This window comes from Monodelphis domestica, chromosome 4 (genome assembly GCF_027887165.1).
Source record: "Monodelphis domestica isolate mMonDom1 chromosome 4, mMonDom1.pri, whole genome shotgun sequence".
In the NCBI taxonomy this organism is placed as follows: domain Eukaryota; kingdom Metazoa; phylum Chordata; class Mammalia; order Didelphimorphia; family Didelphidae; genus Monodelphis; species Monodelphis domestica.
The window spans coordinates 449,269,126-449,281,220 of record NC_077230.1 but is presented as its reverse complement, the minus strand read 5'-3'; the positions used below and the strand labels follow the sequence as shown (position 1 = coordinate 449,281,220).

Genomic DNA, 12,095 nt, shown 5'->3' with positions numbered 1-12,095 from the left:
CTAAACAGAAGGGGTATTTAAGCCCTATTCCCTTCTCTCCCCATTCTCTCTCTCTCTCTCTCTCTCTCTCTCTCTCTCTCTCTCTCTCTCTCTCTCAATTCCTTTCTTCCTCCTGTTTGAAATTAAACTCTATAAAAGGTTGACGGCTGACTTGAGTTTTCATTTAGGAATTACATAGCTGAATTCCTTGGCGACCTTAAATTAATATATATCAGTCTTTTAAAGTGATTTCCTTGTCACAGGTGCAATAAACCTATTTCTTTTTGGCTTGGAGACTTGGTTTCCCTTATTTGCATTCCTACAGTTAGAAATTATACAACACTTTACTGAAAGAATGTGGGAAAAACTTCACACACAGGTCACCTTTTTCTCACCATCAGAGAATTCTTACTTAAGTTTTATCTTGACTATGAATTCTCTGATGATGAGAAAAAGATGACCTGTGTGTGAAGTTCTCCCCACATTTACTCATTACATTTATAAGGTTTCTCTTCAGTATGAATTTTCTGATGTTGAGAGGATAAACTGTCATTGAAAGATTTTCCATAATCAATAAACTTATAAGACTTTGGTCCTATACGAATTCTCTGATGTTTCATAAGGGAAGAGCTGGTACTAAAAGCTTTGCCACATCTACTACATTCATAGGGTTTCTCACCAGTATGAACTCTCAGGTGTAGAACCAGTAATGCATTCTGCCTGAAGGTGTAACCACATTCATTACACTTAAAGGGTTTTTTCTCCAGGATGAATTCTCTGATGATGAGAAAGAGAAGAACTATCACTAAAAGATTTTCCACAAGTACATTTATAAGGTTTCTCTCCAGTGTGAATTCTCTGGTGTTGAGTAAAAGATGAACTGTCACTGAAAGATTTTCTACAATCATTGCATTTATTGGGCTTCTCTCCTGTATGAATACTCTGATGCTTAGTAAAAGAAGAGCTATCACCAAAGGCTTTGCCACGCCCACTCCATTCATAGGGTTTCTCACCAGTGTGCATCCTCTGATGTAGTATCAGAAATGCATTCTGCCTGAACGCTTTGCCACATTCATTACACTTTTTCTCCAGTATGAATCCTCTGGTAGGGAGAAAGGGATGACTGTGTGTGAATGCTGCACCACATTCAGAACATTTGTAGGGCTTCTCTCCAGTATGAATTCTCTGATGTTGAGCGAGAGACGAACTGTCAATGAAAGATGTTCCACAGTCACTACATTCATAAGGTTTCTCTCCTGTATGGATTCTCTGATGTTTAGTACGAGAAGAGCCATCATTGAAAGCTTTACCACATTCATTGCATTCATAAGGTTTCTCTCCAGTATCAACTCTTTGATGTAGTTTAAGAGATGAAATTTACTTAAAACTTTCCCACACTCCTTGCATTTATAGTGTTTCCCTCCAGTACACATTCCCTGATGTTGAGTTAAGAACTTACTGTGTAGGAATGCTTCCTCAAATTCATTATGTTTGTAGGATTTCTCTCCAGTAGCTATTTTATTACATAGAGCTGAAGAGTAATTAAATTCTCTCTTACAAACATTTTTGTTACAACGTCTATTTCTTGAGATTCTATGTTTTTAATTGCTTCTGAATACTGTTTAAAGTTATTCCCACGTGTATCATATTTATGAATACTCTTTCCTAGAGAAATGTCTCTTTCTATAACAATGCTTGACTTATAAAGGAAATTCTTCCCAAATATATCACATTCACAAATTCTTATTTTATAAGGTATGTTCTTGTGGCTGATTGTTATTTGCCTCAAATTCCTTTCATGGGTCTCCTGTGGCCTCTGGAATCTGCCATCACATTCCCAGTATGGTCCCAAATTGGAGTCCCATAAGTCATATTCTGCAAGTCTTCCCTGGGATAAGTCTTTCAAAGAAGTACCTTGCTTTGCAACTGAGTTCTTGGTCTCAAGTCTAGCCTCCCAATTTATGGGGAAACAAATCATTGGAGTAAAAGCCCATGTTCATATTGGAGATATTTTCTCCTCACTCAGATTAAAAATAACATTTCCTCACAAACATCAGGTGAAATATTTAGACTGAGTAACATCGACATTTACAGATATAGAAAAGCCAGGGGAGACAGGGATTATTAGAAGGAGAAAGACTAAGTAATAGAAGTTCAAGGAAGGGAGGAATAAAAATAATCTGTAATACCAAAAAAAAAAAAGGGGGGATGGACATAAGGAAGGTGAGGCTCCAAATGACTATTTAGAAGATGTAGAAGATGTAGAGTATGTGGATTACTGGAGAAGGAACAGGACAGTTGAGGCAGGAGGAATACTCCTGTTTGTCAGTATATGAAAGAGGTTAGCTTAGATGAGAAAGAGAGTGTCCTTTCAGTAATAAAAAGTTTAAAGCAGGCAAAAGATAAGATACCATTACTAGAGAACTGCAAGTTTGTCTTATCACGAGTCTGAAAAAAAAAAAGACAAATGGGTGGTCTGACCATATTCAAGAAAACCAAGGGCTCCAAGTCCTACCTTCAACACATAATGGTTGAGGGAATGGCAGGAAAGAAAAGACAAGAAAGTCAAGCAGGTGATTTGATGACAATAGGTCTATGGGAACAAACTAATGTCTGAAAGTCTGAGGCCCCCTCTCCAGGACTAGTAGACTGAGTAAAACGATACACCTAATACTCCAAAGACTGAGAAACAGAGCTATTGACTACAATAAGTACCATCCACTTGTCTTCTTTCTTGCTTACTTGGGTATGTGTTTCTTGGTACTTCTTTCTCTGCTGTCCATGATACTTCTTGTTCCAACAGGGAAATCACTTCTGCTTTGGACACCAGAAGCCATGTTCATGAGTTTTTTAAAAAAGAAATGAAACGGAGTTGGAGAAAAGTATCAGTCTCACAATTTAATCCTAGCTAATCTTCATTAGGAGAAAGAAGGCATGATAGGAAAGCTCCAAGAGTGACAGAATTTCAAAATTTATTCTTATATTTCATTTTACAAAAAATTGGTAATTTACCAATAAGAAATTTTCAAATTATTCAAAGTTACAACATTGAAATTTTCTTCTTCCCTCCCCCTTCACAGAGCTGGCAAGCAAGCAAGCAATTCCATCTGGGTTATACACATATCATCACGTTTTCCTTTCCCAACCTAGGAAACACTCATGACCCTATATTGGGGTTTTTGTAGAGTGTTTAACTCTGGGAAGACCAAAGAAAAACGTGATCTTTGGTTTGGACTCTGAGTCTGTTAAGGTTCAGAGTCCTAACTTGATTCTAGTTGAGATTTAACCAGTAGACTTTGCTATTATATAATTTGAAGGTGAAGTTGAGAAATATAAGGATAATAGCAGTAGTTTTTGTTTAGATAATATAAATTTGGGTTAGTCAGATCAAAGAGGACTAGTGTAGCCTGCAAAACACAGGAGAAGTGGTTCCTCCTGGAATCTGGGAGTTTATTTGGGTCGATTTAGAATCTCTTAGAATTAGAAGTCCTTTATTTATCCTTATATAGTTCAATAAATATTTTATGTTTATAATAAGAGTCTCTTTAGCATCCTTGCACCTGGGCCTGACGGGAAGTTCACATTTGAGCTTCACTTCATCACTGAGGATACTTTTGATTACATCTATCAAAAGTATTGGAACAGTTTTAAAAAGTTTTGAACCTATATAGAAAGAGTTTTTCCAGCTAAATATTTTCTTTATTTTTACACTGGCTTTCAAGTGGAAGTCTAACACCATTAAGGGAAACAATCCTTCCTTCTAGAGGGTCTAGATTCTCCTCTAATTAAACTCCTAAACAGAAAACAGACTCATATGCACATATACCCTTGTGGCACATGCATACCCAAAGCCATAGAATTCTAGTCCAAGGATTCTAAACCACAGAGGATCCAAGAATCAGAGGTGGAAGGGATCCTCCCTCTAATTCTGACTCTTTACAACATCCCCAAAGGGGGGTAATTCACATTCCAGATGCTAACCTTCCCCAACAACTCCTTTTGGGCAGCTCTCATATTCAGGATGGTTTCTTTCCATGTCAGAAAGATCTTCCCTTCCCTCTTTCCTTGCCAAGGCACATTCCCATGAACCTTCTACTTTCCTGGGTTAGAGGGACAGCAAAGAGACTGAACAAAATTTTTTGAGAAATTTTCATTAATTAATTTAGAATATTATTCCATGGTTACATGATTCACACTCTTTCCCTCCTCTCCTTCTACCTCCCTCCCATAGCCAACAAGCAATTCCACTGGGTTTTATATATAATGTGAAGAGTGAAATATTGAGGGAACTGATTTACTCATGAAGGGAAATCCAAAATCAGAGAACTTATGCAGAGTATGTAGAAAATGACTCCTCAATGGGGAGCAAGTTATCTGAGTTCAACCAAGAGACAGGCCTTCAGTATCATCCAGGTGTATTAAAAAGAGATGATCTGTGGAGCTATTTCTAGTTGCAGTAAATGATATACTCTGCTTCTTACGAGAGATACTGGGGAAAACTCAGGAAGCCCAGTTGTAATGGAGATAGAGGTACTTCTGAGAGATAGAGAGATACTATTAGAGAAAGATATTCTAGGGTTGCCTATTGATCACTACTGATGTCTAATTGATTATTTTTCCTAAGCTCCTCCTCCCTCAATCCCTCCCTTCACCACCCTATTCTGAAGCCTTTGGCTTCGCACCACCCCCCTGAGTGGACTATAGGATTTATGAGGAAAAACTCTTTTCTTTTCCTTTTTCAATAAGGGGGGTTATTGGGAACAACAGGATGGAGAACCGAGGTAAGATGAGGTGAGAGGGATAAGGTGTTCCCTAATCTCTAAGGAAGGTTAGGAGGATTTTGGGAAATGTCAGTTCTGTCACAGCTGTGACACAAGTCTGTCAAGGAGATATGAAGGACAATTGATTTTCTTCTATCTTCTTCTAATCAGCCCAGTATATAACAATCAATGACCAACATCAGCCACACCAAAGCCTCAGCCTAGGTCAGAAACCAAGCCAGTCTCCCCTTGGTCAGAAGCCAAGGCAGTCTCTCAGTTCATCCCCTGGCCATGCTCCACCAGACATTCCTGGGAACATTCTATTTGAAATGTTCTTTCTTGATTGACATCTGAGGTCCTTTACTCTCTGTCTTCCATGCATGAAATTATCTCTTCCTTCATGCCTCTTACACATTGGGGAAAACTCCCAAAAGTCTTTAGGGAAGCAAATGGAAAATGGGGATAGACTGAGAATCCAACTTCTCCTACCTGGCTTTAATAGATCTCTATTTCTCTTTCCTGCAGTCAGTTTCAAAGAGTCTATCACCATGAGTGCTTGTCTCCAAGAAGGAATGAAAAACACTTCTTATCTGCAAAAGTCTTCTACTGATTCTGACTCTCAGGTGGGCACAACATTGGCTTTTCAACACCAATTAGTAGAGCCACATGCAAGACAACCAAAGGACTCATGATAAGAAGGGCCCTCTGCCTCCAGAGAAGGAGCTGATGGAGTCTGGATGCAGACTTCCTTTTTTCTTTGCTCAGATTCTCTTCCACTCAGTGATGAGTATGGGGAACAGTTTGACAGTGTTGCTTCTGTACACTCCATATCACATTGCTTGCCCACTGTTACAGGGAAATTAGCAGGAATAAGAGATCCTGCAAGGCAGAAGAGCAAGGTTCCAGAACTCTGGAGAGTGACAGGCAGTTCCTTCTGAGAGGGACAGTTGAGCAGCCAGGAGTTGAGTTTCTGTCTAGTTCTTCTGGGAAGGAGGTAGAAAGCTAGATATTCTCTCTCCTGTGGCTTTCCTGGTGATCCAGTCTGTTCTTGTGGGTCCCTGCTACTGCTGAGACTGATTTCCAACAGAGATGCTCAAGACTCCAGAGGACAACTGTCAGTGAGACCTTCCTTTGAATCCTGTTCCTGCTACCTTCAATTCCTTCCCACCTTCATATATTAATTAAGGGGGTTTCATTTCACTAGATGAAGCAAGTAGATTTGTAGGTACTGATGCATTAAATGGTGGAGGTAACCACTTGACTTGGGTTTTAGATAGATCATCCCAAATCCCTTCCTTCCCTTATCTGAAAATGAACTATTGTCTTAGTTAGATTTATATACATTATTTCAGTAGAGTTATTTCACAACTCAGAGAAGGGAAGGGGAAGAAGGGAGAGATGCTGTGATTCTTCCACACTCTGCCCTTCTCAGAAGGCATACTGGCTGCACTTTCCTGTCCTTTTCCTGGTCTCTCTCTTTCTCGTTGCTAGTCTCCCTAGCAGGCTAACTCTCACTCTCCAAGGCTACAATGGCCCTCAGATCCAATCACACATGGCAGCTGAAGTAGCCAGAAACAGACATGCTCCAATCAGTTTCTCCTCGAGCAGCAGGGATCCCCCACCAGCTCATCCACGCCACTCACAAGACCCTGGTTCCACAAAGATCTGCTTCTCCTGTGTTTCACAGGCTACACTAATCCTCCCTGATCTGACTAACCCAAATTTATACTATCTAAATAAAAACTACCACTATTATCCTGATAAATCTTAACTGTGCCTTCAAATTATAAAAAGGCAAAGGATAGCTGGTTGAGTCTCAACAAGAACCAAGTCAGGACTCTGAGCCATAGCAGACTCAGAGTCCAAACCAAAGACCAGATCTTTCTTTGGTCTTCTCAGAGTTAAACATTCTATAAAGACAGTAATTGATAGTCAATAGTACTGCACTCAATCAAAGGTCATCATTAAGTCCTGAGTCCCCCCTCACTCTGGAAAGCAAAGAAGTCACTGTAATACCAAGACTGAAAGGACCACACTTGCCTTTCTCCAAGTTACACAGAAGAGATTAGCAATCACAGTTTCTCAGCTTGCTTACCTCTATAATAGCAACCCTGGTAATGCTCATGTGTGGAGTCATTTTCATAAACATTATCCTGTGGGAGAGTAACACATCCAGCCCCCCAGGAATGTTGCTGTGCTTAGGATTTTTCTCTCTATAAAAGTCTTTCTTTTAGTCACAATAAAGGAAGTCATAGCCCCAGTCATGGTGCCATGATTCTTCCCCTGGTCCTTCTCAAAAGGCATGCTGGCTTCACCTTTCTGGTCCTTCTCCTTATCTCATTCTTTCTCTCTAGCTGCTAGTTTTCCTAGCTTGCTCACTCTCACTCTCCATGGCTACAACAGCCCTCAGATCCAATCACTCATCACCAGTCTCCCACACATGACTCCCATAGAGAGGAGAAAACAATTTGACTCAAAAAAAAATCTAAAGAAAGTTTAAAATCATTTTTACATTTAATTAAGGGAAAAAATAGAATGTGATTTTTAAAAATGTACCAGGCTGGGCCCAAAATCTGCTTCTTAGATAAAGAAATCAAAACCTTCTCAAGGTCTGTGCCATCTCCCGAGGGAAGTAAATAAGCCCTGAATTAAGGGAAAATTCTACCACCTGGAGGTGATCAAGATGGGGCAGGGCAGAGCTGAGGCCTGGAATAAAGGCAGAACTCCCAGAGCTTCAGAACCTTGGGAGGAAAGAGGCCAGATAAGGAAGTGAGAGGTACCAGGCCTACACTTTCTGATGGAGACTTCCTCAGGCAGCCCTCAGCCTGGATGAGTCTTTTTAGGTGGGAGCTCTTGTTCTGGTCCCACTGAACTGAACCTGAGGTTACTCTATTGAGCTTCAGGGCCTTCTGGGGTCTGTTCCTGCTGTGGGTGAGTCTGCCCCATTTTCTCCTCCTCCTCCTCAAGTCCTCCTTGCTTCAGTCCCTCACCCCAAGCTCTCAGAGGGGTCTCCTCCTGCCTTAATGAGGACCAATGACCTAGAACAAGGTAGCTGAGGGTCACCCCTGATTGCAGAGGAAAGGAGGCCCTGGATTCCTCAGGGGCCTTAGTTCCCCAATGAAACCCTTATCTATGAAACCTCTGGTAGGTGCTACTCCCAGTTCTAGGTGATGGGGAATCAAAGGCCAAAGGCAAATAGAACCTTTCCTTTAGGAGTTTCCTATTTACCCTAAGACAAACAGATAAGAATGTAGGGAATGGGAAGGGACCTCAATACTAAGAAGGGCCTGGGGAACCAGGAGATATTCCCTTGGGTGTCCTGTTAATCCTGTGTATAGCTTCCTTGGTATGTTTTTGTTTGAATGTTGTCTCCTGTGAGCTTCCTCAGAGAGGAGCCATTTTTTACCTCTTTCTTGGATGTCCAGCACTTAGCATAATACACAGCTCATAACAAGCTCTCAAGACATGTCCACTGATCTATTTTTCATGTTTAGAGTGTTATTAAATCAGTTACAACTTGACATAGAAAATTTAGAAACTTCAGAAGCAGATTTAGAGATAATAGATAAATTAATGAATAAAAAAAATATCGACAGCAAGTCTATTCTATGCTGGCCTGTACTGAGCACTTTATAATACTACCATCTCTTAAGATCCTCACAACAATCCTAAGATGTAGGTTGCCACTTTACCATTGAGGAAACTGAGTCAGCAGAGGTAAAGTGACTTGGCCAGGGTCACCCAGCTAGGAAGAGTCTGAAGCCCAGATTTGAACTCAAATCTTTCTGAATTTGGGCCCTTGTGAACTCTTCCCTTCACCATCACCTCACTGCCACTAGATTAGTAGGGACCTTATCTGCAATTGGCAGATGAGTGCTGGGGGCCATCAGTCCAGGAGACAGAGTCACTCAGGGTTGCTGGGGAGACTACAGAGTGTCCTTGGCGAGATGTGATTACCCACCCAACCCCCTTTTACATGAATTCTTTCATCAATGCCCCTTACCTATGAATTCACATGATTATTATTCCCCATAGTCTCAAAAGAAATAATAAAAGAACAAAGCACACGTGCCATAATTCTCGAAAACATCACCAAAAGAACAGACCCTCAAACCCAATCCCAAAAATACTGTCATGGGTTAACTTTTACTTAGGGACATAATTCCCAGCAGAACCTCATCTACAGGCCAAGCCCAAAACTTTTTGGAACCGATACACAGTACTGATTCTAAGAGGGAAGGGAAGGGTTTAAAAAACAAAGAATTCATGAGTCTTCCTCTGTTCAGCATTGATAGGCCTCTCGACCTCATTCCAACTTCCTTTTACACAATGTTTATTCATTACAATCATTCAGTTGTCCTTCTGATATTTCCCCTCATCTTGCTTCATCCTTGAACACTTTTGGTAGTTCTCATGGCTTGGATTCCCGAATCTCTGATCACTCCTCATTACACACTTCCTTCAATTCCTTCCTAGCTCTGTGTTGCCCATGGATCATGGCCACTTTTCCCTCCTAGTTCTGTTGACCTTCTCTGGCTTTTCCCCATGAGTTCAGGCTATGTTTGAGAGAACTCAAGGACATTCCTTTTAGGGCTATTGTCACTGTGGGGTATGTGCCTGGTTTTTCTCAGCTACAAGGGTCCCGTTCCCCTAGAAGAGGCCACAAAGGAAATTTGTGTATTTCATTTCATCTCTTTCAGACTGGGAGTCCAGGTCTAAGAGCAAGAAGTAAACTCCAAGGCATTCCTGAGGAAGAAGGAAGCAAAAGGATTGGTCTTGCATTCTGCTTTGGAGAAGTAGAAATTGATGAAAACAAATTCTGTGGAGAAATCAGAGAAACCAGGAGTCACATTTGGGGCATTTCATCTTTACTCATTTCAGAAAAGTACCAACATGTATACTGGAGCGAAATTCTACAAGTGCCCCCAATGTAGGAAAGCTTTTAATAAAAGCTCAAAACTCATTTTACATCAGAGAATTCATGTTGGAGAAAACCCTTGTGAATGCAATGTCTTTGGGAAAGGTTTCCATCATAGGTCAAAACTTAACATACATCGGAGGGCACATACTAGAAAAAATCCTTATCAATGCAATGACTGTGGGAAAATGTTTATTAATGACTCAAAACTTATTTTACATCAGAGGATTCATACTGGTGAGAAGCCTTTTAAATGTAATGATTGTGGGAAATTCTTCAGTCATAGGTCAAAACTTATTATACACCAGAGAATTCATACTGGTGAGAAACCTTTTAAATGTCATGATTGTGGGAAGGCCTTTATTCGGAGTTCCCACCTCCTTCAACACCAGAGAATTCATACTGATGAGAAGCCATTTAAATGTGATGATTGTGGGAAGGCCTTTAATCAGAATTCCAACCTCCTTCAACACCAGAGAATTCATACTGATGAGAAGCCATTTAAATGTGATGATTGTGGGAAGGCCTTTAATCAGAATTCCAACCTCCTTCAACACCAGAGAATTCATACTGGTGAGAAGCCATTTAAATGTGATGATTGTGGGAAGGCCTTTAATAGGAATTCCAACCTCCTTCAACATCAGAGAATTCATACTGGTGAGAAGCCATTTCAATGTAATGATTGTGGGAAGACCTTTAATCAGAATTCCAACCTCTCTGTTCACCAAAGAATTCATACTAGTGAGAGGCCATTTCAATGTAATGATTGTGGGAAGGCCTTTAATCGGAGTTCCCACCTCCTTCAACACCAGAGAATTCATACTGGTGAGAAGCCATTCCAATGTCATGATTGTGGGAAGGCCTTTAGTCAGAGTTCCTACCTCCTTCAAAACCAGAGAATTCATACTGATGAGAAGCCATTTAAATGTGATAATTGTGGGAAGGCCTTTAATCAGAATTCCAACCTCTCTGTTCACCAAAGAATTCATACTAGTGAGAGGCCATTTCAATGTAATGATTGTGGGAAGGCCTTTAATCGGAGTTCCCACCTCCTTCAACACCTGAGAATTCATACTGGTGAGAAGCCATTTCAATGTCATGATTGTGGGAAGGCCTTTAGTCAGAGTTCCTACCTCCTTCAGCACCAGAGAATTCATACTGGTGAGAAGCCTTTTAAATGTAATGATTGTGAGAAGGCCTTTAATCGGAGTTCCAACCTCCTTAAACACCACAGAATTCATACTGGTGAGAAGCCATTTCAATGTCATGATTGTGGGAAGACCTTTAATCAGAGTTCCCACCTCCTTCAACATCAGAGAATTCATACTGGTGAGAAGCCATTTAAATGTAGTGATTGTGGGATGGCCTTTAATCAGAGTTCGACTCTCCTTACACACCAGAGAATTCATACTGGTGAGAAGCCATTTAAATGTAATGATTGTGGGAAGGTCTTTAATCAGAGTTCAAATTTAATTGTCCATCAGAGAATTCATACTGGAAAGCTTATTAAAAAATCATGAATGTGGTAAAGATTTCAATAAGAGAACAAACTTCCTGGTACATCAGAGAATTCACACTGGTGAGGAACCTTATAAATGTGAAGGCTGTGAGAAAGTCCTCAGTTTTCAGTCATATTTTCTTGACCATCAGAGGGCCCATATTGGTGAGAAACTTTAGTAATGTGATGAATATGCCAAAGGGCTCTGTAAGCATCTAGTACTCATTGATCATCTGATCATGTTAGATATAAACCTTTTCCGTATGCTTCTTGTGAGAATGTTTTGGTACGAAATACAAAATTTTCTACATTAGAAAACTTGTGCTGAAAAAAAACTTTCATTTGAAAAAAAAGTTTCATTTGGCTGTATGATAATCATGAAATGTGTTTCTGTTACGTAGCCCAATAATGAATTCAATTTTTTTTTCATTCTTTACCTCATTTTTGACACTCAGATAATACAAACCATTTATATTTATTATTTTTATAAATATATTTTCTCCCCTCATTTATTCCCAGTTTTATATAGGATTGATATTTATCTTTACATATTACAAACAAAGTAATGTTTTCTAGTTTGAATGTCACTTCATCTTGATATTAATATTCTAATTTCTGACGTATAATAAAATGTGATTTTTAGAATGATTGCTTATTTTAAAATTAGGGATTGTTTATCTTCAATGGTTTTTAAAACTCACAAGTGTTTTTGTTAATTGAGACATTCCACATGTCTTATTTTAATAAGAAATTCAAACTATTTCTAAAATTTTAGGAATTTCAGTTTATTTTCAATAATTTTCTTTTCATTTTTTTGTCAATTCCATCATTCATTTATTCATTTATAGCAAAAACATATAATGGGGACAGTAAATGGACAAGTTCTGTAGCAGGAATAAGGGAACATTGCTGAACAGAATATGTCCTCTGTTGGTATATC

At 39.6% G+C, this 12,095-nt stretch overlaps 1 protein-coding gene across 1 annotated transcript; it reads left to right on the top strand.

Moving 5' to 3' along the window:
- The first annotated feature begins 9,789 nt into the window (after positions 1-9,789).
- LOC130458917 (zinc finger protein 665-like) lies at positions 9,790-11,502 on the top strand. The gene has a single exon (XM_056825938.1). It carries the CDS (start codon positions 9,846-9,848, stop codon positions 11,175-11,177), a length of 1,332 nt encoding a protein of 443 aa, XP_056681916.1. The 5' UTR covers positions 9,790-9,845; the 3' UTR covers positions 11,178-11,502.
- The last annotated feature ends 593 nt before the right edge of the window (positions 11,503-12,095 follow it).